We start from the raw sequence: 25,099 nt of genomic DNA, 5'->3' as shown, positions 1-25,099 counted from the left end.
ACCCTCTCCCCCTCCCTTTCTCCCCCTCTCCCCTCAACCCTCTCCCCTCACCCCTCTCCCCCATTCTCCCCACCCTCTCCCCTCTCCCCACCCTCTCCTTCTCCCCCCCTCCCCTCACCCCTCTCCCCCCTCCCCTCACCCCTCTCCCCCTCTCCCCACCCTCTTCCCCCTCCCCTCTCCCCCCTCCCCTCTCCCCCCTCCCCTCTCCCCCTCTCCCCACCCTCTTCCCCCCTCCCCTCACCCCTCTCCCCTCCCCTCACCCCTCTCCCCTCCCCTCACCCCTCTCCCCTCCCCTCACCCCTCTCCCCTCCCCTCCCTCCCCAGCTAGGAAGACGTTTCCCTGGGCAGGACCTCTCCTGTGGGTTTCTGAACCCCACCATCATGCTGAAATGTGGGGGGAGTTGGGGAACGGGGCAGGGGGAGGGTGTCAGAAGCCCACACCCTGTGGGGAAACATCCATTCACTGTACTTTTCCCCGGAGCAGCCAATTAATGGTCAGAGACCAGGATCGCTGCCTGATTGGAAAGATGGTGGGCGGGTTCTTGAAGCTGGAGGACCAATCAGAGGCCTTATTTCAGATCGAAAGAGGCCCCAGGTAAGTGATGGAGGGGTCACTCAAAATGGAGGCACCCATTTAAAAAATTTAATATAAGAAATGGCTTTCGCAGCCAGGCCACCGCCAAGGGGGGAAGGGTGGGGGCGGGTGGGGAAGGGGCAATGTGCAGGGGGTTTGGGGGGGTGGGGGCGGGTGGGGAAGAGGCAGTGTGCAGGGGGTTTGGGGGGTGGGGGAGGGGGTGGGGTGAGGGGTGGTGGGGAGTTGGGTAGAGGGGTGGGGGAGTGGTGTGTAGGTTGGAGGGTGTGAAGATGGTGTGGGGGGTGCGGAGGGGTGGGTGGTGGTGCGGTTGGGGAACGGGTGGGTGTGTGGAGGGGTGGTGGGCCGATGGGAAAGGGGGAATGGGGAGGGGTGGGGGAGTGGGAAAGGGGTGGGGGCTTGGGGGTGGGGTGTGGGTTTGGGTAGGGGGTGTGGAGAAGGGTTTGGGAGTGGGGGTTGGTGTGTTTGGGTAGGGGGTTAGGGAGGGGGTGGGTGGGGGGAGGAGTTGCTTGACATGGAAACCAGTGGCTGTTGCTGCACCCAAGCAGGTAAGGGGCATTCGGCCCATCTGGAGTTCTGACCCCTTTTGGGAGGCCGTCTCCAGGCAGTTAAACTGGCCTCCACCACCTATGGGAACCAGGGGGATGGCTGGAAAATCCCAATCAGCCTCTGTTAACAGGACTTTATAAGCCATTAATTACTTTACTCGGATACCCTCCCTGCTGCCTTCAGCACCAACCCCGCCACTCCCCACCGCCCAATCCCGCCTCAAAGAAAATGGCCCGGGGGTGGGATGGAGTTGGTGAATTGGCATGCAGGCTGGTGGCACTATTTTATTTCTTGCGCCCACCCCACTCTGCTCCTGTCCCCAGCAGGGCCTAAAAAAAAATCAGGCCCTCTGTGCCTGTTTTGACCTCAGTTGTGGACATGGGGGAGAATTTTCTCCTCGTCAGGCGGGCCGGTTGGGAGCGGACGCAGGTGGACGTGGAGCCGATCACCGCCCCCGATTGGCTGTGCACCACCATTTTATGTGGATGGGCCAATTAAGGCCCGCCCAGCATGACGCGCGCCCGGAAGCGCTCAGCGCTCCCTGTGCGGGCGGGGGGGAGGAGGGAGAGTCAGGGCCTGTGCTCTTTCGCGCATGCACGCGACAGAGCACAGAAATCTCCCTGAGGCATTGGAAATAAGGAAAAATAAAATTACTCAGACATGCCCCCTCATGTGACATTGTCACATGAGCTGGGACATGTTTATGAATTTTCATAACACGTTTTATTTAATTAATAAGCACTTCATGAAAACTCATCCCGCCTGTGGATGAGGTTCCATGAAAAATGCGAAGGCCGCCTGGGCTCTTCATCTGCCCCGTCAACCTTAAGGTTGGACGGGCAGCCCTGACAAACACTTTAATTAGTTAATTAATGGCCTTAACAGGCCTTTGATCGGAATGACGTGTGGTGATGTCGGGATACACGCGTGTCATTTTATGCATCGGTGTGCGGGGCCCGAATGTCGAACAGAAGATTCTGGCCATGATTTATCTCACAGTCAAGTAACCTCACTTTCTGGACCAGTCACAAAGTGATGTGCATTATTCAAACTTTTCTAACTTGCATTGTTTTAACACCACCATTAACCTGAAAAGACAGGATTTAGCACTGGAGTCAAAGTAACCTCTCAAGTGTAAACTCTAGCCTTCACTCTCTAGTTTCACAGATGAAGAGTGCCTAGCCTCGCAGATACTTAATCATCTGCCAAATTGCATTATCCATTGGGAGGGTCCAGTATATTATGGTGGGTAATGGTGTTCCTGCAGTATTGCTAATTAGAGACCTCTAACTTGAAATAGAGTGAAATATTCAAGTACCAACGTCAGAAAAGATTCCTTCCAATAAGCCCAGAAATCACTGATCTATAAAAGACATTTTTTAAGCTAAGTTGTAAAGGAGAGGCGCGGCGGTTGGTTTGACGGCTGTGATGATGGAGTCACACTGGAATATGTATTGCAGTCTATAGGTGTCAGCCATGGCTCAGTGGGTAGCGCCTCTAAGTCCGAGGGCTATGGGCTCAGATTCCATTTTGAGTGCAAAATCTCGGCTGACACTCCAGTGCAGTACAGAGGGCGTGCTGCACTGTTGGCGGTGGAGATGTTCAAGCCAAAGCCCTGGCTGCCTTGGGTGGATGTAAGAGATCCCATGGCTCTGTTTTGATGAAGAGCAGGCGAGCCCTCCCTTCCCAATGTTTACCCTTCGGTCAACGTTACTGAAAGCTATCTGATAATTATCATATCGCTGTTTGTGGGAGCTTGCTGTGCGCAAATTGGCTGCCGAGTTTCCTACATTACAACAAGCTTCAAACCTTTCAGCTACACTTCAGACATTGTCTGGAATACACTTTTGGAATGTTTTGAAGGTGTGAAAGGCACCCCGACAAGCTTCCGTTGCCTTTGATTTGTCATTCTGCTTATCTGACATCCAGTACTGAATGAGCCTAAGGCCTGAATTTTGCAGTCGGCGTGCGGGGGCGGGGCCCGACATGCCGGCGCGTAAAATGACGTCAGGCGGGCATCCCAACGCCATCGCGCTGTCTCGCAACGTTTCGTTTGGCGGAGTGGGCTGCGCGCCTGCAGATAACTGATAGGTTTATTAAGGCCATTAACGAATTAATTGATGTAATTGTTAACGCTGCCCGTCCAGGTTGGCAGGGGGCAGGCGAAAAGGCCAAGCGGCCTTTACGTTTCTTTTTTAGGAAACCTCATCCACGAGCGGGATGAGGTTTCCTAAAGCTTTTATTAATTAAATGAGAAACTTTTCCGAAATATAAAAAAGATGCCCCATCTCATGTGACACAGTCACACGAGGGAACGTGTTTAATTAAATTTGTAATCCATTTATTTAATAATTTCAAAAGCGCCTCAATCTCCCTGAGGCAGCGCCGTGCCTCAGGGAGATTGAAGTGCTCTTTCCCACGTGTGCACTGGCCCTGACTCTCCCTCCTCCCCCCCACTCCTGCCTGCACAGGTAGCGCTACGCAATTGGCCGGCCCACCATAAAATGGTGGCGCGGAGCTGATCGCGGGCGGTGGTCATCTCCGCGATTACCCACGCCCACTCCCACTGAGCCCACCCACCCCCCCCGACTGAAAAATTCAGGCCTCAGTTTCGTAACAGAAAATGCTGGAAACTCTCAGCAGGTCAGGGAGCGTCTGCGGAGAGAGAAAAACAGAGTTCATGTTTCAGGTCGATGACCCTTCATCGGAGCTGAGGAAATACAGGAAAGTGATGGGTTTTGAGCAAGTGGAAGTGGGGAAAGGGGAGGAAGAACAAAAGGGAAGGTCTGTGACAGGGTGTGAGGGGGGCGCAGTAGAGATTAAATAACAAAAGGTTACACGGTGCAAAAACCAAATGAAGTGGCCATAAGTAAAGATAAACAAAAGATATGCTGCGATGAGGTGTGAATGGCTGGATAGCAGACACCTGAATGCAAAGTGGAGGAAATACAGAAATGAGAATAAACCAAATGAGCAAAAAAAAAAATCAAAGTGGAGGAAAGGTTATGATCTGAAATTGTTGAGCTCAGTGTTGAGTGCAGAAGGCTGTAGAATGTTGAGTCAAAAGATTGAGGCATTGTTTCTCGAGCTTGCGTTGAACAGGAATTTCATCAAACTAAATATTGTGATGACCGAAGCCATTGTCTTTGGTTCCCGCCACAAATTCCCTAACTACTGACTCCATCCATCTCCCTGGCAACTGAGGCTGAGCCAGAATGTCTGCAACCTCGGTGCTGCATTTAACCACAGAATGAGCTTCTGGCCACATTCCTGCTCCATCACCCAGACTGCCTATTTCCACCTCTGAGACACTATCCAACTCCGCCACTGCCTCAGCTCATCTGTTGCTGAAACCATTACCCAGCCCTTCATTGCCTGTAGACTTGACCTTCCAAATCTCTGCTGCCTGTATCCTAACCCGCACCAAGTCTAGTTCACACATCACCCTTCTGCTCATTGACATACACTGACTCCCAGTCCAGCAATTTAAGATTCTCACTCTTGTTTTCAAGCCCCTCTTGGCCTTATCCCTCCCTATCTCTGTAACCTCCTCCAGACCTACAACTGCCTGAGGTGTCTTTGCTCCTCCAATCCTGGCCTCCTGCACAAACCCGATTTTAATCATGCCATTGACAGCTGTGCCTTCAGCTATGTAGGTCCTGAGCTCTGGAATTCCCTCCCTAAACCCCCCTGTCTCTCCACCTGCCTTGTGTTAAGATGCTCCTTAAAACCTACCTCTTTGACCAAGCACTTGGTCCCTCTGTACTGTTATTTCCTTGCGCGACACAGTGTCGAATTTTATTTGATAATATTCCTGTGAAGTGCCTTGGAATGTGCCACTACATCAAAGGGGCTGTATAAATGCAAGCTGTTGCTGTGGCCGCAAAAACGCAAGTCCTTTCTTTTCCTCCACCCAGCGTGTTTACAAGTGCTTTGGTTTCATTACTTACTGCATTGACTCCTGAAAGCTGCTGCCCCATATTCAGGGCAATGATGGATATCAGTTGCCATCTCAGTGACCTGAATGTGAAGAGATGCAGCACTGACATGTGGCCTTCTGCTTTCTCGGACTGGTCTTCCAAACGCATTTCTTCTATTTCGTCATCCACGTCATCCCAGCCTCTTATCCGCCTTAAAGCTTGAACACAATACATTTGAACTCCACTATTTATCATAACATTTGCATTTTAACTACTGTCTGTCCGAACCTGAGATTTCTTTCGAGCGAGAGCTGGAACTGTTTCAGCTGGGAGTGGAGCTAACCTCAGACAGGGGGCGAGGTACCGTGTGCCCAATGTCCAAGCAGGGGGGAGGGGAATGAAGAGGAATTTTCCTGAATTCTTCTTCCTAATTGTCCTGGGCTTTTATCTGGCTTTATTTTCCTCTCTCTCTGAGAGGACAAGGGTTTTGGGTGGAGTGGGGAGTTTATGTATTCTGATACGCAAAGCACCCCAGTTTACGCAGGGCAGACTGGATTGGCCATAAGGGGTCTTTTCCTCTCCATTATTATCCCTTGGCTCATTGACTGAGAAAGGGAGCAAAAATAAATAATGCCGAAAACCCAAGCAAAAATACTGCAGATGCTGGAGATCTGAAATAAAAACAGAAAGTGCTGTAAAAACTCAGCAGGTCTGGCAGCATCTGTGGAGAGAGAAACAGAGCTACCATTCCGAGCTCAATATGACTCTTCAGATGTTGAAAGTCACCCTGTCCCATCCTCCTGGTGTCTCTATAGGTCATTGGTCCACCCCACTGTGCTGTGACTGAGCCTTACGGGGGGGAATTCAGGCTAGAAAGCTGTACGTAATTTTAGATCCAAGCTGACAGTGACACTGATTGAATGACCACATTGTAGGTAGCATTTGACACAATGTCGTTCTTCCATTCTGTCTCAGGAGGTACAAGCTGCACAAGATTCAGATTTTGCAGCTCTGATTCTCTGGTCTGTTTCACAAGGGGACGAAGAGTCAAAGAGTGAAGTTCAGTTTTTTTAATGATTCTCTGCTTGCCAGCTACAAACATTACTGCAGTTAGACAACACCCTCAGTTTTAGACCAATAGCTATGCAAAACAATAAGAGATTCAGACTGGAATTCCTATACCTCCAGGTTTAAATATTCTGAAGTATTTTTGGTTAGTCTCCTACCTTCCACGTTATGGGCAGAATTTTAGGGACCCGTTTCGGCAGGGACGGGGCCGTTATAAATGCCATTGGCGACAGCGGGAACGTAAAATCCCCCTGTCGTAAAACTCTGCCCTTATAGTCATTCAGGCGTTTGCTTACCATATTCTAACTCACACTAAATTCTGTTCGGCCATGATCCCTGTGCTCTCTAACCTACATTGTCTCCAGTTCTAAAATTCTTATCCTTGTTTTCAAATTGCTGCATGACCACCCGCCCCCCTCAACACCCCCCACCCCCCCCATCTCTGTAATCTCCTCCAGCCCTACAAACCCTCCGAGATAACCGTGCTCCTCCGATTCAGGCCTGTTGTGCATCCCCGATTTTAATTGTTCCTCCATTGGTGGTTGTGCCTTCAGTTGATTAGGCCCTAAGTTCTGGAATTTCCTCCCTGAGCCTCTCCACCTCTCTCTCTCTGCATGTTTAAAATGCTCCTTAAAACCTAAAACCTAAATCTTTGACATTTTTTTATGTGTTCGTGGGATGTGGGTGTCGTGGTCTAGACCCAGCATTTATTGCCCATCCCTAATTGCCCTTGTTCAGAGGGCAGTTAAGGGTCAACCCATTGCTGTGGGTCTGGGGTCGCATGTAGGCCAGACCGGGTAAGGACGGCAGATTTCCTCCCCTAAGGGGCATTAGTGAACTAGATGGGTTTTTAAAAACAATCGGCAATGGTTTCATGGTTATCATCAGACCTTTAATTCCAGATTTTTATTGAATGCATATTTCACATGCCATTGCGGGATTCAAACCTGGGTCTCCAGGGCATTGCCCTGGGCCTCTGGATGACCAATGACAATAACACTATGCCACCACCTCCCCCTAAGTTTTTGATCGCCTGTCCTAACATCTCCTTATAAAGACGTGTGTCAAATTTTGTTTGTTAGGACTCCTGAGAACATTGTTTTACAATGCTAATGGTGCTTCATAAAAATGCAAGCTTTTCTTTATTCTTTCATGGGATGTGGGCATCGCTGGCAAGGCCAGCATTTGTTGCCCGTACCTAATTGCCCTTGAACTGAGTGGCTTCCTAGGCCATTTCAGAGGGCAGTTAACGATCAACCACATTGTGGGCCTGGAGTCACAGGTAGGCCAGACCAGGTGAGGATGGCAGATTTCCTTCCTTTCTGGACATTAGTGAACCTGACTAGCTTTTCAGTTCCAGATTATTAGTTGAATTCAAATTCCACCAGCTACCATGGTGCGATTTGAACCCTTGTTCATAGTCCAGTGATGTTATCACTAGGTCACCATCTCCCACTTGTTGTGGAGCGATAAACACCAGTGTCACGTGAGTTATACTGCAGGTTGCGAATTGCACTTTGCCAACCGAGAGACAGTTCGGCACTTGCATGGATACACACTCAGGGCTCTGCTCGCCAGCCGCTATTCTTAATGTTGGCACATGACTGGGATCATCCGTTTCTCAGTAACGTTAAAAAGAAGTTGCAGTGAGTTTGCGGAGTGACCAGGATTTAAACCAGGATTCACACTGCACTGGAGTTACCCCCACACAATGTGGCAAGCCTTCAGTGGCTCAGAGGTGGATGATACAAGGAGGTCTGACACCCCTTGGCTTCAGTGCACCTGATGTCAGATCAAACTCTGGGAGTTGTGCTGCCACTTTCACACCAATCCAAACCACCTCACACCCAGATGCCACTGTATGACTGCAGCCCATCTGGCCTTATTTACCTGCTTTTGCTTTCACTACATTGCCTTTTTGGATCAACGTGTACCTCGGACTTTCAGGGGAAAACGGCAACAGAATGAGCTCCACCACGGCAGGAATTCCAGTCAGTCCCAAAAGTAATGGCCAACCTAAAAAGAAGGTAAAGAAAAGATAAGGGCCTTGCCATGTTTTTATGTAATTCATTGCGCCTATGGCTGTATGTAACCAGGAGATGAGTACCTCGTTGGTTGGCGAGAATGCTTCTTATCCCAAATATCTGGGCAATCAGGATCCCGATGGTAATGAAGAGCTGGGGTATCACACCAATGGCACCTCGGAGGTTCTTAGGCGAAAGTTCACCCAAGTACATAGGGACCACATTGGAGGAGAGACCTAGATGGAAGTGCAGGAACAATAATCGATTTGCACTAAGCGTAGCTTTAATGAGTGACCAAAGCTTGGCAACAACTATCTGGATTTCCTTATTTCGGGGAGGAACATGTCTACACTAGTAAACACTAGTAGAAAATTTCCAGCAAAGTTTGGCAAAATCCACCTCATTGTGGTAAAAGGGGACCTCAAAATGTGCAAATACCCACACACTGGGTTTAGGCATTGTGGCAGCTCACTGTTCTTAGATTTGTAATCCATTGGCTGGGGAAGCAGTTATAATTTGACGTTGAGGCCAACAATCCACTCAATGGATTCAGTTGATGCAGAGTGAATGGTTTGGTGCCACGAGGAGTGGCTCTCTCAGGGCAGGAGTTCAGTATGCGGGCAATGCCCTGATTTGGACGGCCACAATCACAATTTGAGCTGTTCCTCAGCTTCCACTGGTGGAGCAAGTGACCATATCGTCCCTGGCCCATCCTCGAGCCACTGAACGTTGTCCACAATTTCTGTGGAAGATTGAAAGCTGGGACTTCATCTCTTGGGTCATTTACCAGGTTGTGGTTGCTGTTGCTTGCAGTTAACCAGCCATCAGAGGTAAGGCTGTCATCAGTTTGTATGGCTCTTAGATGATATAAGGGGAGTGCAGAAAGCAGTAAGTTAATTGAAAGTAAATTAAAGTCATTTATATTGTGGTACTGGCTTCACCAAATACTATTGAAATGCAAGGGTGCAGGAATCCTGTATGCCTAATGTGAGCAAGACTCAGAAAATAAATTGTTGTGCCTTGGACAAAACAGCCACTGCCTTGTTTTATCCTCAATGTTTACAGCACTACTTTGGAAAGGAGAATGTGGTCAATGAATCTCTAGCTCTGTAAACGTGTCCCTTGCGCTAACCACCAATGACTTCCTACTAACTGATGCTGGACACTGGGGAAACATTGGAACTAATGATAACCATCTTGCACACATTAGCTCTAGGTAGTATAGTGTAGTGGTTATGGTGCAAGTAATTACCTATCACTTGTGAGTTTAAATGCTGTGAAATTGATTTCCATAAAGCTGATCATTTGTGGGTAAGCTGCTGTATTGATGTAGAAAGCCAACTGCTTCATAAATGCTCCGTGGGTAGTGGACACATATTCACCTAGTGAGGGCAGCAGGAGAGATATATGTCATCCAGCGTGTGGGGACACATGTCATCCAGTGTGTGCGGAGACATGTCATTCAGTGTGTGTGTGTGGGGACACATGTCATCCAATGTGTGTGTGGGAGGCACAAGTCATCCAGTGTGTGTGGGAACACGTGTCATCCAGTGTGTGTGGGGACACGTGTCATCCAGTGTGTGTGGGGACACGTGTCATCCAGTGTGTGTGGGGACACGTGTCATCCAGTGTGTGGGAGAGACATATTCACCCGGCGTAGCAAAGAAAAGATGTTTTGCATGACAGTGTTAAGTAGTGCAGCATCAGAGAAAACTGAACTCTATAGTTCAGAGCTTCTCAAACTTTTTCCCGGTGAGACCCCATTTTAATGCCTCAGGCTTTGTGTGACCCCAGAGTGAAAATTAAGGGGGTACAAGAGTTGTTGAGGGCGGTGGGGGGGAGGGGGGGCTTCAGCTGTTGAGTGGGGGCTGGGGGATTGAGCTTCAGCTGATGGTGGTGGGGGTGGGCTTTAGTTCTTGACCAGTGGTTGGGGTTGAGCTTACGGTTGGGGGGGTGGGGGGGTGGGGGGGGGGGGGGGGGATTGATGAAAAGGCAGGCTTTCTACAAAAAAGAAAAGAACACTAACTTTTTACAGACTTATTTTCCAGCAGCAATCAGGCCTCAGAGATCAGCCCATTAGGCCACGCCCATGAACCAAAAAAAAAAGCCACCAAGTTTTAAAGGGGCATCACAGCCGCCAGAAATCAGTCTGAGCTCCACGGCAGCCAATTTTCCCCTGAACTCGTGACCACAAAATCCCCCGTCTCGTGACCCCCACTGGGGGTGATGTCCCACAGATCGGGAAGCCCTGCTATTGTCATACTGTTCAAATCTGTACCGACACTGGTCACGTATTGAGGAATTAATGTCACAAAACTGTAGCCATGTCGATGCCTATTAAAGACTAATTGATCTCACTCATGAAATGCGTTAGTGTATCGTTGGACTTGTCATAAAATTATCATCTTTTCGTAATATTGTGGGATATTATAAGGCAGGCTTATAATATAGTATGGCTCTGTGGGTGGCTGATTTAATTGAATTAGAGTCAGATAGGCTGCAAAGTTGAAATTACCAGAAGAGTAGGTGTAAAACAGACTTTTGAAATGGAGATGGATAAGCTAGGATGAGAGTTCCACAGGTAGAGTGTGAAAGAAATTGGCATTTTTAGATAAGTGAAGGGGTTGTTTGATTTTCAAAGGGATGGCGTAATGTTTACAACTAGCAAGGTAAGTGAGGCAAAGCAATACGTTTATTCTTCCCAAAAGTGCTGACCAAAATGATGACACAAAAGATTTTTATATTATGGGAAAAGTAAATTTCCAAAGGCATGTAGGACAATGGGATTTGACACATTAGAGAGAGAGGAACATACAGAAAGAAGGATGGAAGGCTATGTGGGGGTGGCCATGTAAAATCTTGAAACATACACTGGCGAAGCAGCCTTGAAGAAAACCTCTAGCCAGTCTGCAGATGAAGTGCTGCTCCAGTAGCTAACGTTGTGTTAGAAGCCTTTGGAATTCCACTGCCAAGTGGGTGCTGTGGTAACCTTGCTGGATTGCTTTTTTACATTTAAAATCTATTCTGGACTGTTGCCTTAAAGGGGGCGTGTATTTGGGAGTCAGGTTAATTAGAAATTTTGGGATTTGATATAATATCAAGTAACTGTAATCTTATGTATGTGTTCAAATTCTTTTCTTTTGTTAATAAATGTCTTAATTTAACTTTTGCGATCTCTAAAGTTCTTAGTGGACTCATTTCTTCTGAATTCAGTGCATAGATCTTCTCGTAATAAATACAAATTGCAAAACCGTTGTTGGATAGCGTGGCCAAGTTTCCCTTGTGGATTTGGTCTGCCTGGCACATACCACCTTGCCACGTCATAACAGACTGATTAAAAACAAGCTGCCTCAATGTGACGTGGGAATGACTGCAGGAGGCTTTATTTACTCTGGGCGACTTCACATACCTGCACATATACCGATAACGATTCTCGCAAAAATGATTATTTCAAAAGATTTCGATGCTTTACTTGATCCCATCAGTATTGCTGGCACAATGGAAAATATATTGTTGAACAACAAAGTGCCCTTTCTGAAAAATATCAGGGAAAATAAATTGTATTAAGATTTGAAGAGATGCTGTGTAAACCACAATAATAGCGCCAAGTACAAATTTCAAAACCATGGCAAAGCTCAGCATAATATTGCTTTCCACTTGCTTTCCTTATGCTTTCCATGTAACTCCCATTTGTAGTATCACATGTGCTTTACTTAGAAACAAAGCTTATATTATCTTTACTTCTAATTTTTAAAATTCATTTATGGGATGTGGGCGTTGCTGGCTGGGCCAGCATTTATTGCCCATCCCTAATTGCCCTTGAGAAGGTGGTGGTGAGCTGCCTTCTTGAACCGCTGCAGGCCATGTGGTGTAGGTGCACCCACAGTGCTGTTAGGGAGGGAGTTCCAGGATTTTGACCCAGCGACAGTGAAGGAACAGCGATGTATTTCCAAGTCAGGATGGTGAGTGGCTTGGAGAGGAACTTCCAGGTGGTGGTGTTCCCATGTATCTGCACCCCTTGCCCTTCTAGATTGTAGTAGTCATGGATTTGGAAGGTGCCACCTAAGGAGCCTTGGTGAGTTTCTACAATGCATCTTGTAGATGGTACACACTGCGGCTACTATGTGTCAGTGGTGGAGGGAGTGAACATTTGTGGATGGGGTGCAAATCAAGTGGGCTGCTTTGTCCTGGATGGTGTCAAGCTTCTTGAGTATTGTTGGAGCTGCACTCATCCAGGCAAGTGGGGAGTATTCCATCACAGTCCTGACTTGTGCCTTGTAGATGGTGGACAGGCTTTGGGGAGTCAGGAGGTGAGTTACTCACTGCAGGATTCCTAGCCTCTGACCTGCTCTTGTGGCCATAGTATTTATAAGGCTACGGTTCAATGAAGTGGGCCTCAAGTACTTTGACCAAGTGATCATTCTTCATGTCACAATTTGATTATTGAGTGTGTCACAGGCAAGCATGGTACAGGAGCCACACTGGACAGTAACTAGGCCGGGGTTTTCCATTCTGGGCCTAAGTGCTGTGGCGAGGGCAGGAACCAGGGGAGTTTCCTGCTGCGGAGCCCGGTGGGAATTCGCGCCAAATCGCGCGATGCTGGGCTCATTAATTATGCAATTGGGGGTTTCCCGACGTATTGCATGGCAGGGTGGGCTGGATGACACACGTCCTTCCGTCATATCCAGGTGCCATATTGTCTTGGGGGGGGAAGGGAGTTAGGCGTTGAGGGCACCAGCGAGCACCCCACTAATGACCAGCCTCTGTGAGCTTTATCCTTCTATCTGCGTGGACTCACCGCTCCGGAGAGTGCTGCCCCAGAACCCTTGTGGACAACCTGCAGTGCATCAATCACATGGCACACTACCCAGTGGGTTATTTGTAAGACTGGAAGAATTAGAAAGAGACCCGAAACCCAATTGCTCTCAACCCCATCTTCTCTCTTTGTGCAGGAAAAGTTACAGCACAACAGGAGAGAGAAAGAGAAGATGGGAGGGGGTCTGCCTGAACTGAGGAACCCCCTTACAGAGTTCAAGGAGCTGTCAGCTGAGCAGGCAAGGGGGGGAACTGGACCAAGCTTGTGCAGATGGAGAGGTTGGCGGGCAGCCCCCATCCATTAAGGATCCATAATGCAGTCACATGTGCTCCTCCATGATGGATGCAACTCTTGCTGTCACTCGCTCGCTCCTCTCTCACTTACAGGTGCCAGCAGGAACAGGGGAAGGCCAGAAGAAGAATCCCTGTCCAGCAGGTCCTCCAGCCCACAGAGGACTGAGGACATTGGGGAGGAGGAAGAAAGTGTATCTGTAGAGCCATCGCAGCATTGTCCTGCACCCTCCACCAGCCCAGAGATACACATCTCAGTGGGTGCTGGGTCTAGTTTAAGCAGGGTCTCACATTCTGGATGTCACCGCACAGACACGTGTCCGCAGCAGGAGGAGGCAGGGTCAGCCAAGCTCACTGACACTCGGAGGACTGCTGGGGAAGAGACATCTGCGACGTCCAAGTCAGATGAGGAGTCTCTGGGATGGGCCCTGACCGAGATGTTGGAGATGCAGCGAGAGGTGGGGGAACATCAGTCAGAGGTGGCAGAGGCCCTCAATGGAGTGGCACGTGAGGCAGAGGAGTCTGTGCGCCTGTTCTCTAATGAAGTGTTTCCGACCTGTACATGCATGGAGGTCTCCATGGGGAGGAGGGCGAATGCCATGGACAAGCTCATCCAGCAGGACTCAGTTTCCATCGGAGGAGCGTGCAGACCTGCACTCCAACGCTGTAGCCGTGGGTGAGATCTTGCTGTGCCTATGCAAGAGTGGGACGGCACCTCGACCTCTCTCCAGGTGTCCCTTCTCCTCAAGGGGTCAGGCAGGGGCCCTTGGGCATCCAAAGCGAGGAAGAATGGCTGGACGCCCCTGGGACCTCCACTCAGGGCTCTCTAAGGGTGTCTGGCCCTTCGGAATCCCCCTTGCCTGTGACCCCTTCAGCTTCATCTCTGTGACTGCAGTCGGAGCAGCTGCCTCACAGCAGGAGAATGAAAGGTCTCTAAAGGACGCCTGCCAAGGTCATCCAAGACAGCAGGGCCAACCGGTCAGCAGGCTGCCTCCAGCCCTGCTGCGAATATCAGGGGAGCACCTAGAAGTGGTAAGGAATGAAAGATTAAGAAGTTATGATTTCACTTGTGGTTGCACAGGTGTAATATGATTGGTAATGTTCTTAAGACTTTGTAAATAGGCTACATATGCACTTTAATGAGGTCTGATGTGGTTTAATTGTGATTCGTAGTCATTAAGACTGTGCGCACCCCCCTGCCATCTTCAGGGGGACACCCCAGGCTGGTTCTATGCCCCCCGGAATCATGCACATGTAGGAGGCAAGGTTCTTACCAGGGCCCTGGTGAGCCATGTGCAAGAATTCTCCCACACACGCTGAGCCTTTGGCCTTCACACGCTCATCTGTTGAAACACCTTAGCATTGTCAGTACTCTGCGCTGACCTTCCGCTCCACCCTCCCCCAATGACCCAACTCCCATGCAGCATCTCGAGATCTGCGCCTCAAGGCTCTGGATAGTTGCAAGCGGCCATGGTGGCCTGCAACCTTTCAGGTAGAGTCCTACACATTCCAGCCTCCCACCGTGACCCACACCCTTACCCACCCCCCCACAAACCATTGACCCTCCTGGCGTGACCTTTGGTCTCCCCACAGTCACCCTACAACCCTCCCCCATCACCCTCTGTCCTGTGCAGGTGAACGACCATGTACCCTACCTTCCTGAGGAGCCCACCCCCATGACAATCAACAGCTGCCCCCCTCATCCTGCTGACCCCCAGAATCTAGTTTTACTTCCATGTCCCCTCCAACAACCCCCAGCGTCCCAACATCGCAGGACCCTCACCCTCCCATCCTACCGGCGGCCACTGCCCTCTTTAACCCTCACGGTCTCTTCCTATCAACAATTCCCTCAGTATGCCCCCCCAGGACTCATCAGTTGACACCACAGGAACCTCTTCACCCCCTCATGGCCAGTTACACCTGCACACTGCTCCCCCCACACCGCCCATACTCCCCCACAGCCCATCCCACCCTCCTGCTTCATAAACCACCTCACCCATTCCACAACCCACAACATCTCTCTCTTTCCCCTACCACACACAACCTCCCCTCCCCTCCCCCCCCACCACCTTTCTAGGCCTCCACACCAGACCCACCTCTTCATTCCGCTCCTCCCTGTCTAATCCCCCACCCCCCCCTGCCCCTGGCCAGCACAGACCATCGCCGCCCAACGATACCTCATGCAGCCGACCAGCTGCTGCGCGAAGCTCCACATCCTGGAAGCTCCTGCAGGGTGAGGATCCATGTGGCTGATGCTCCACCCACCCACTGCTGCACGTGCTGTTCCAGGGTCCATGGTCGCTGGAGGCCCTCCACCTTCTGGTCTCTGCAAGCTGCCACAGGCTTTCTTCCGGGTGAGTCCCACGTCACGGTTGGTCTGAACATGTTCCGGACTGGCGAGATATCCTGCTGGTGGCGCAGATAATTGGACGGTGGGGACGTTTCTGGTCGGGGCTTCATCTGCATCCCAATAACGGAATGTAAAACGGCTTCGTGCCGGCCGCTGGCGGGAATGGCGACCTGCCACGATGGGCGGGAGCGCAAATTCCCGCCGTCATTTCATTCCCGCCGGTGGGAAACTGATTTTTCAGCTCCCGCCGTACTGTTCCCCCACTCCCCCCTCAACCCCTGCCCGTCACTACACCCACCACTGACAGCATCGGAAAATCCTGGCTCAGGAGTGGGAGCCTGGAGTGGTCTCTTAGTTCAAGGATAATGAAGTGAATTGCAGGATATCATCTGTAGTTTTTCCTCAGATCTGGAGTTTGACTCTGGAACAAGTGCGGCACCGATTGGTGCATCTTCCTCCCAAAACATTATTATTTCCTGATAATTCGCTGCTGATTATCTCTTCAAAACCTGTAGTGATTATTTTAGGACTGTTAACCTGTTAGTGTTGGAGTTAATGCATATCAGCAACACAACTGCATTAACTATCACCAAATTGAGGACCATCCAATGGAATTCAAGCATAGAGCTAAATTCACCAATCCCATGGTCCAAACAGCTAGTTACTCTTGCACAGGGCACCAGTTAGATATAGGGTTCCAGCACTAAAAATGCAATAGTAATGTGAAGTACCTTAAGGCTGTAACGTTATTCAGGACACACGTGACAGGGTCTGCTCAGGCTACACTGGTGTGGTTCATTATGCCACCTGAAACCCTCAGTCAGACGACTGCCTTGTAAACACTCTGGAGCATTCAATACTGCATGCTTGATCTGTTGACCTTTAGCTGCTCACCTGCCCAGTTTATTTACTAGCGGAGCAACCATAAGGGACCCAAAAAATCCTCCGAGTGGATACATGGAGACAGTGAGAGACCACAACACAGTTTGGAATCTACTGTCCATGTAGCTCCCATATCGATCAAAGTAAGACTGGTTGTAAAACTGCTGCATGTACTGTAAGACATAAAACATTAGTCAAAGTACCAATAACGTTCAGAGCATTCAACTTTATAATTGCCGGACTAATTTGTCACTATTTGTTACATTGGGTTTCCACTGAAATGCTCCATGGGGAATTTTTTTTTGGCTTGAAGAGGAACTGGAGGCATCATTTTTATCAAGAAGTGTCTGGCAAACCACAATGCAGTGTGGTATAACGATACAAAATGCATCATCAAGACAGCATTTTGTGATAATGATAAGAAGCTGCTCCAGTTTATGTCTCAGGAAAGGAAGAATTTGCATTAGTTAATCCCATTCACATCTTCGGGATGTCTCAAAATGCTTCGCAGTCAATGCATTACTTTGGAAGTGTAGTCACTACGAGGAGCCAATTTGCACAGAGCACGGTCCCACAAACAGGAAAGAGCTAAATGGCCGATGCCAATTTTTTAATGGCGATGGTTGAGGAATGAATACTGACTGGGATAGTGTGCAAACTCCCTGTCCTTCTACAAGTGGTGTCATTGTTTAACATCTGCCCGGACAGGCGAAGAACTTTGCTGCCACATCAAAGGCATGGCACCCTCTCCCCCACAACCCCCCCCCAACCATCTACCCCTCAATAATTGAGTATTCCCTCAGCAATGCACTGAGGTGTTAATGACGATTATGTGCTCAAATCCTAGAGTGGCATTTAAATCCATGGCCCTCAAACTCATAAGCGAGTGTAGTCCCTATACTATTCAGAGTGTGTCATTCTGTTTAAGGTTCCCGTCATCAATAACCAGGAATCATATTTCATAGTTGAACATTTGTTCTTTCAACACCTCCTCCATAACTAATTCATCTTGAAAGAAATGCTGAATATCAGCACTCAATACTTAATAGAATTATAACATTTTAGCTGTCATTACCCCTTGTTATAATGATGTACCATTAACAAAATATTAATTTCACAAAAAGTGTGTTGCAATTCAAATAGATGATCTTAGCAAGAGATTGTTTTACTACCTGGAAGACTCATTATGCAGTTCAATGATTTTTATGATATTGTTTGCAGTAACCTAGCAAGCTTTGCGGGGAACAGTGCCTTGGAGAATGAACTTTATTTTGCAGTTCAGTTATTTTACATATTCTTGAGTGAATTGAATCTTTTCCACTGGGCTATGTTGAGGCAAGCATTTGGTTTCAGTGTTGCTGTCAAACAGAAGCAGCAGAAGTGAATGATACCAGCTGGTAGATACACAATTGGGTCACAGAAGCTCGCTTATAGGTTTCATTTACTCTCTAACTCTCCTAGTTTGTAATTATATGAATGCATCCATTAGTGGGATTAATCCATGCGACTTTATGGCTACATTTAGAACAATTTATTTGCCCAGTAAATTTTGGCTTTCATCAAAATAACAAAAAATTGAGACAGGAGAAGGGTGCACTATAAAATGATGCATTTATTAGGAAAGCACAAAAGGCTTAATCAGAGATATTGCAGTTATTCAGAAAAATATGGCCTCGTTAAAGGCAAAACTAGAATTGGGGTTTTTATGGAGTGCATACCTCCAGTGCCCCTGGTCTTCACATGCTCAGAGTAAGCTCTCAGTTACCTTACCAATTCCAGTATAATGCCACACAAGAACATACCTGGGAACCCAATGAACAATCGACTCTCGACTCCTTTGCTTTCTTTGAATTATATAGGAGAGGTGTATTGTACAGTTATTGGCGTATTGTGCTGATCACATTTACTTTGGTATAAGCTCTTCATTCAGAAACTCAGGTTTGTTTTCAACGTAGAAAAACATTTCAAAGTTCTTCTCAGAGGACGGAAGGAATTAAATGCGAATCATTGTGGGAGGATTGGGGTGAGGCAATGGGGCTTTGGTATTTTAAATGTGATGTTTTGGGGGACAGCGAGCCAGTGTAGGTCAATGAGAATATGAATGCAATAGGTGGACGAAACTTAGAAAAAGTCAGGGTGTAAGCAACAGATTTTTGGATGGATTGGAACTTATGGACAGTGGACATTTGAAGGACAGGAAGTTATGAAAGGACTTGACCAGGATTACTCACCCTCCTTCCGCAAAACCTCCTTATATATAGACGGGGAGAGTGTAAGCCGGTATAAAGGATGGAAATGTATCCTCCAACAAATTTGGCATCATCTGCACCATAGAACCCTTGGGCAGCAGAGCAGAGGTGCCCATTGGTCTTTAGTGCTCAGTGTTATTATGGTGGTGTGTGTATTGGGTGGTGAGGGCGCAGGCTGCTGTATGCGGGAGGGAGCGGAGTAAGACTTTTTTTTTTCATTGAGGGAGTCTGGTCAATTGATTTGGTGAAGGAGGGGGTCTAAAACTTTAACTGGCAGTTCAGAAGCTGCAAAATCACTAAAGAGCGGCAGGTCTTCAAATCCTGACACTGCTAAGCTCCATGTCCTTTCTGATTGGATTGACTAACAGAGATCGGGGAGCCTGTCTAACAATATATCAATGATTCTGGAAGGCTGGAAGATTATCCAGAATCAAGATCCCAGCTTTGCTGTGGGTGGAAGACCCATCACACCTGAGATTGCCCCAAATCAGCCAGTGCAAAAAATCTCACCCATTGGGTCTGGAGGTAACAGAGTCATGGACGAGGATTTCAATCATTTAACACCAAATATTCTGATTGTAATGAAAGTGTGGGCCAAAAGTATGATAGAATAATAAACATTCTTATATCAAGAGAAAGGTGGAAGTATTAAAATAGAGCATGAATACTTTTAAGGCAGAGATAGGTAGATTCTTGATAACCAAGGGGGGTGAAAGGTTACTGGGGGTAAATGGGAATGTGGAGTTGAGGTTACAGTCAGATCAGTCATGATCTTGTTCTATGGTGGAGCAGGCTCAAAGGGCCGAATGGCCTACTCCTGCTCCTAAATTGTATGATGGTACTGAGGGCAGAGATACACTTAGGAAATAAATGTTCAGTCAAAAAAGAATAAGCAATGAAGATGAAAAGATTGCATGTACTGTTGCAGTGACCAGGAGCCAAGATAGGCTGAACTACTCATTGCTGCCAAGTTTTTCTCAAATTACCTTGCTCACTGAGGTCCACTTGCACAGCCCAAGGAGGAGTAATGAATGGACAATGCAAATATTTTAGTGACCTACCACAGCCGGAGAGTTAACAACAGCAACATTGTAGCCATATTGGAATGAAGATCCGAATGAAGACACAAGAGTAGTCAAAGCCAGCACACTGGTCAAACGCTGGAGAAAAGGAAGAACATCACATCAAATCATCCGATTAATAAATTAATAAACATGACTAATAAAAAAACCGATTGACAAATTGAGAGATTAAAATAGATTAGCCATAGTTAATGTAAAAAAAGCAAATAATCTTTATCCCTCTACACCTCCATCCCCCACCACGATGGTCTGAGGGCCCTTAGCTTCTTCCTTGAACAGAGGCCCGAACAATCCCCATCCACCGCTACTCTCCTCCGTCTGGCTGAACTTGTTCTCACACTGAACAATTTCTCCTTTAACTCCTCTCACTTCCTCCAAATAAAAGGTGTGGCTATGGGTACCCGCATGGGCCCCAGCTATGCCTGTCTTTTTATGGGGTATGTGGAACATTCCTTGTTCCAGTCCTACTCCGGCCCCCTCCCAAAACTCTCTCTCCGGTACATCGATGATTACTTCGGTGCGGCTTCATGCTCTCGTCGGGACCTGGCAAAATTTATTAATTTTGCTTCCAATCTCCACCCCTCCACATGGTCCATCTCTGACACTTCCCTTCCCTTACTTGACCTCTCTGTCTCAATTTCTGATGATAGACTGTCCACCAATATCCATTACAAGCCTACCGACTCCCACAGCTACCTCGACTACAGCTACTCACACCCCGCTTCCTGTAAGGACTCCATCCCATTCTCTCAGTTCCTTCGCCTCCATCGCATCTGTTCTGATGACGCTACCTTCAAAAACAGTTCCTCTGACATGTCCTCCTTCTTCCTTAACCGAGGTTTTCCACCCACGGTCGTTGACAGGGCCCTCAACCGTGTCCGGCCCATCTCCCGCGCATCCGCCCTCACGCCTTCTCCTCCCTCCTAGAAACGTGATAGGGTCCCCCTTGTCCTCACTTATCACCCCACCAGCCTCTGCATTCAAAGGATCATCCTCCGCCATTTCCGCCAACTCCAGCATGATGCCACCACCAAACACATCTTCCCTTCACCCCCCCCCCGGTGGCATTCCGTAGGGATCGTTCCCTCCGGGACACCCTGGTCCATTCCTCCATCACCCCCTACTCCTCAACCCCCACCTATGGCACTTCCCCATGCCCACGCAGAAGATGCAACACCTGCCCCTTCACTTCCTCTCTCCTCACCGTAAAAGGGCCCAAACACTCCTTTCAAGTGAAGCAGCATTTCACTTGCATTTCCCCTAACTTAGTCTACTGCATTCGTTGCTCCCAATGCGATCTCCACTACATTGGAGAGACCAAACGCAAACTGGGCGACCGCTTTGCAGAACACCTACGGTCTGTCCGCAAGAAAGACCCAAACCTCCCTGTCGCTTGCCATTTTAACACTCCACCCTGCTCTCTTACCCACATGTCTGTCCTTGGCTTGCTGCATTGTTCCAGTGAAGCCCAACGCAAACTGGAGGAACAGCACCTCATCTTCCGACTAGGCACTTTACAGCCTTCCGGGCCGAATATTGAATTCAACAACTTTAGATCTTAAACTCCCTCCCCCATCCCCACCCCCATTTCCGTTTCTTCCCCCTCCCTTTTGTTTTTTCCAATAATTTATGTAGATTTTTCTTTTCCCACCTATTTCCATTATTTTTAAATCTATAACTATAATACCCTGTCAGTCTTTCCACCCCACCCCCACTAGAGCTGTACTTTGAGTGTCCTGCCATCCATTCTTAATTAGCACATTCTCTTAGATAATATCACCACCTTTAACACCTCTCTGTTCCTTTGTCTGTGACATCTTTTGATTATCTGCTCCTATCACTGCTTGCTTGTCCCTACAACCGCCCCCCCCCACCCAACTTCTCTCCCCTCCTCCCTCCCAGCTCCCCCCCCCACACCTTAAACCAGCTTATATTTCACCCCTCTCCTAACTTCACTCAGTTCTGCTGAAAGGTCTTGAGGACTCGAAACGTCAACTCTTTTCTTCTCCGCCAATGCTGCCAGACCTGCTGAGTTTTTCCAGGTAATTCTGTTTTTGTGTTAAATAATATTTATGGTTTGACTTTAGACCAAGTTTATGGTCAGATGTATTACATACGTGTGCACATCTAAGCATGCATATATGCACAAATATAAATATGCACACACGCAGGCACAAGCACACATGCACGTGCCTGTGCGCAAACACACACAAGCAAAAACAGCAGTCGAGAAGGAATGTTGGACGATTTTTTTCTCTCTTCCCTGCCCCAGAGGCACTGAGGCCAATTGCAATTCCCTAATGAAAGTCCCTCCAGCACTGTTCAAGGAGAAATTTGGGGAGTTGTTGCCAGTGCCCCGACCAACAATGAATCCCTTAACCACCACCACTAAAACAGGTTATCTGATCATTTATCTCAATACTGTTTGTGAGACTTTGATCTGTGTCATTTGTCTGCTGCCTCTCTTCACATTACAACAATGATGACACTTCAGAAATGCTTCTTTGGCTGCTATGCGCTTTGCAACACCCTAAGATCAGGTAACCCACCACAAACCAGGGGCAGGATTCTCCCTGCGGACTTCAGGAGCCCCCGTCAGCCTCCAGTGGGGGTGTAAAGCTCTCACCCTGCGGGGAACAGCTGTGAGGTTCCTCAAAGGGGTCGGACGTTCCTGTCCAGTTAAGGATTGTGGATGGACTCTCAAAGCTGGAGGGCCAATGGGATGAGCCTCCGGCCGGAAGGAGCAGGAACTGGCCTTCCAAGGTGAGTGAGGGAGACGGGGCCCAAGATTGAGATGCCCTCTTTTAAAATTTAAAATACAGAATAAACTCAGCCCACCTGGAGAGCTTCCCCTCTCACCCCTATCCCCACCGACCTGCAACTGGGAGTCCGCCTCCAAGCAGCTATTCTGTTCCCCAGATCCTCCAGGAAAACTCCAGCTGCCCTCGGACAATAGGCCTTAATAGGCCCCTAAAAGGGTCAATTGGCTACTCGCTGCCTAAGGGCAGGTAGCCCTGTCAGCCCCCGCCACCCTAACTCTGGACAAAATGGTCCGGGGGTAGCATGGAGCCGGGAAACCCGCTTCCTTTGTGCCCATTCCCGTGAAAAATTCAACTCCAGGTATTTATCCTGAGATGTTTACACTTAAATGGTTCAGTTCTATGCCAAGATATATTAACCCCTTAAAACATTAGGGCTGCTTTCCAATAAAAAACAGAAAATGCTGGAAAGACCCAGCAGGGAGGGCTGGCAGCATCTGTGGAGAGGAAAGCAGAGTGAACATTTCCAGTCCGTATGACTCTTCTTCCATTTTGTTTGAAACAGTACAAAATATTCTTGCTTCTGCACTCGCCGGTAAACTGCTTAATCCCGACCTTTTTTCCCGTCCTGATGAGGTGTCATCAAGCTGAGGCTTGATTTTCAATCCGGGGTTCAGGAACCTGAGGCCCAGATACGTTCTGGGTCCCCAGCCCCTGCCATGTCTGTGCGACTCATGTGCTGCTCTCTTCCTGTGCAGATGCCCTAATTGTGCTGGAGGCAGGTTCCGTGCTGGGTTCGTGGTGCTGAGACTGTGAAGAGATGAGAGCTACCTGTGGAGCACTATCTTCAAAGACAGATGGCAGCCATGACGGGGTCTGCTGTTGCCTTGGGGAAGAGAGGAAGCAGGACATCAGGGAGCCAGCAGCCTCACAGTGTGGGGAAGTGACCAAACAGTTGACCAAAAGGTATAGCATTCGACCTGAGACTTGGCTGCCATCTGAGATTAAAATCCTTACTGTCAAAATCTTTTCCCCACCAAAAGCATTAATTGGCAGCTTGGCACATTGGATCTGACAGCTGGGCGCTAACGTACACCAGACGTTTTGAGTTTGACGATCAGTGATGTGAAAAATCGCCTCATGGCCTTCCTCAGCCCATTAACAAGTGCCTAAGGGAGAATAATGGGCCGTTAATTGGAGAGGAGCGGGTTCCTAATTCCAACCCCGGCCCACCGCCCTCACTTTGGAAATACCAACGTGTTCCAGAGGCATCAGGACACTGACACCGACACTGGGTGCGCTATTTTCAAAGTGCGCCCGCACCCTGACCTCACCCCCCATGGGCGATGGAAAATCCTGTCCATTAACTCTTTCTCTGCAGATGCTGAGTATTTCTAACATTTTCCCTTTCTAATTTCAGGTCCGCAGCATCCATAGTGTTTTTATTTTGTGGTGCAAGATACTCCAGGCCTGTGATAATGATTGGAAATCAGGGTGATCAGCTAGAGGTCGTGGTCCACATTGGTACCAATGACTTAGGTAGGCAGGGGGATGTAATCCTGTAATCAGAATTTAGGGAGCTAAGTAGAAAATTAACAAGCAGGATCTCTAAAGTAGTAATCTCCAGATTGCTCCCAGTGCCACGTGCAAGTGAGTACAGAAATAGGAAGATAAGACAGATGAATGTGTGGCTGGAAAGATGGTGCAGGGGGGAGGGCTTTAGATTCCTGGGACACTTTGACTGGCTCTGGGAGAGATGGCACCTGTACAAGCCGGACGGGTTGCATCTGAACAGAGTCGGGACTGAGTTCCTTGCGGGTCGTTTTGCTGGTGCTGTTGGGGAGAGTTTAAACTAACTCACCAGGGGTGTGGGAACCAGGAGAAAATATCAGAAAGTAATACCAGTGTGCATGGAATGCTGGGAGAGGCAGACAGCACTAAAATAGGGAATAGTAAGTTAATAGATGGAGTCGGAGTAAAGGAACAAGCATTGAAATCTAAATCAGGGTTACGCTGCATGTATGTGAATGCATAGAGTATAGTTAATAAAATTGGGGAGTTACAGGCACAGATTGCCTTGTGGCATTATGATGTTGTGGCGATAACTTAAGGACCTGACTTAAGGAAGGGCAAATCTGGGAGCTAAATATTCCTGGTTACTAGGTGTTCAGAAAAGATAGAAAAGGGAAAAAAGGAGGGGGGTTGGGTGGCGTTTTTGGTTAGGGAGAGTATTGCAGTACTGGAGAAAGTGGATGTGTCAGAGGATTCAAGGACAGAATCGATTTGGCTAGAGCTAAGGAATAAGAAGGGTGCAATTACATTGCTCAGTGTAATATATAGACCACCAGATAGTGGAAAGGATATAGAGGAACAAATCTGCAAGGAAATTACAGAGAGGTGTAAACATTGTAGAGTAGTTATAATGGGGGACTTTACCTGTATATAGACTGGGATAGTGGTGGTGTAAGAGGCAGTGAGGGACAAGTATTCTTTGATTGTGTTCAGGAGAATTTCCTTC

General features: G+C 48.3%; 1 protein-coding gene across 2 annotated transcripts in view; it reads right to left on the bottom strand.

Annotated features, from left to right (window-relative positions):
* slc2a5 (solute carrier family 2 member 5) overlaps positions 1-25,099 on the bottom strand; it is a 51,793-nt gene that overhangs the window by 22,936 nt on the left and 3,758 nt on the right. For both annotated transcript variants that reach the window (XM_078557829.1, XM_078557830.1), the window contains exons 3-8: positions 19,802-19,900; positions 16,504-16,664; positions 11,563-11,687; positions 8,237-8,389; positions 8,020-8,145; positions 5,092-5,279 (exon numbers count right to left, since the gene is read on the bottom strand). In XM_078557829.1, the coding sequence (XP_078413955.1) occupies positions 5,092-5,279; positions 8,020-8,145; positions 8,237-8,389; positions 11,563-11,687; positions 16,504-16,664; positions 19,802-19,900 (852 nt within the window). The remainder of the gene's footprint in view (positions 1-5,091; positions 5,280-8,019; positions 8,146-8,236; positions 8,390-11,562; positions 11,688-16,503; positions 16,665-19,801; positions 19,901-25,099) is intronic.

This window comes from Cetorhinus maximus, chromosome 15 (genome assembly GCF_964194155.1).
Source record: "Cetorhinus maximus chromosome 15, sCetMax3.hap1.1, whole genome shotgun sequence".
In the NCBI taxonomy this organism is placed as follows: Eukaryota; Metazoa; Chordata; class Chondrichthyes; order Lamniformes; family Cetorhinidae; genus Cetorhinus; species Cetorhinus maximus.
This window is presented reverse-complemented; position numbering and strand designations above follow the sequence as displayed.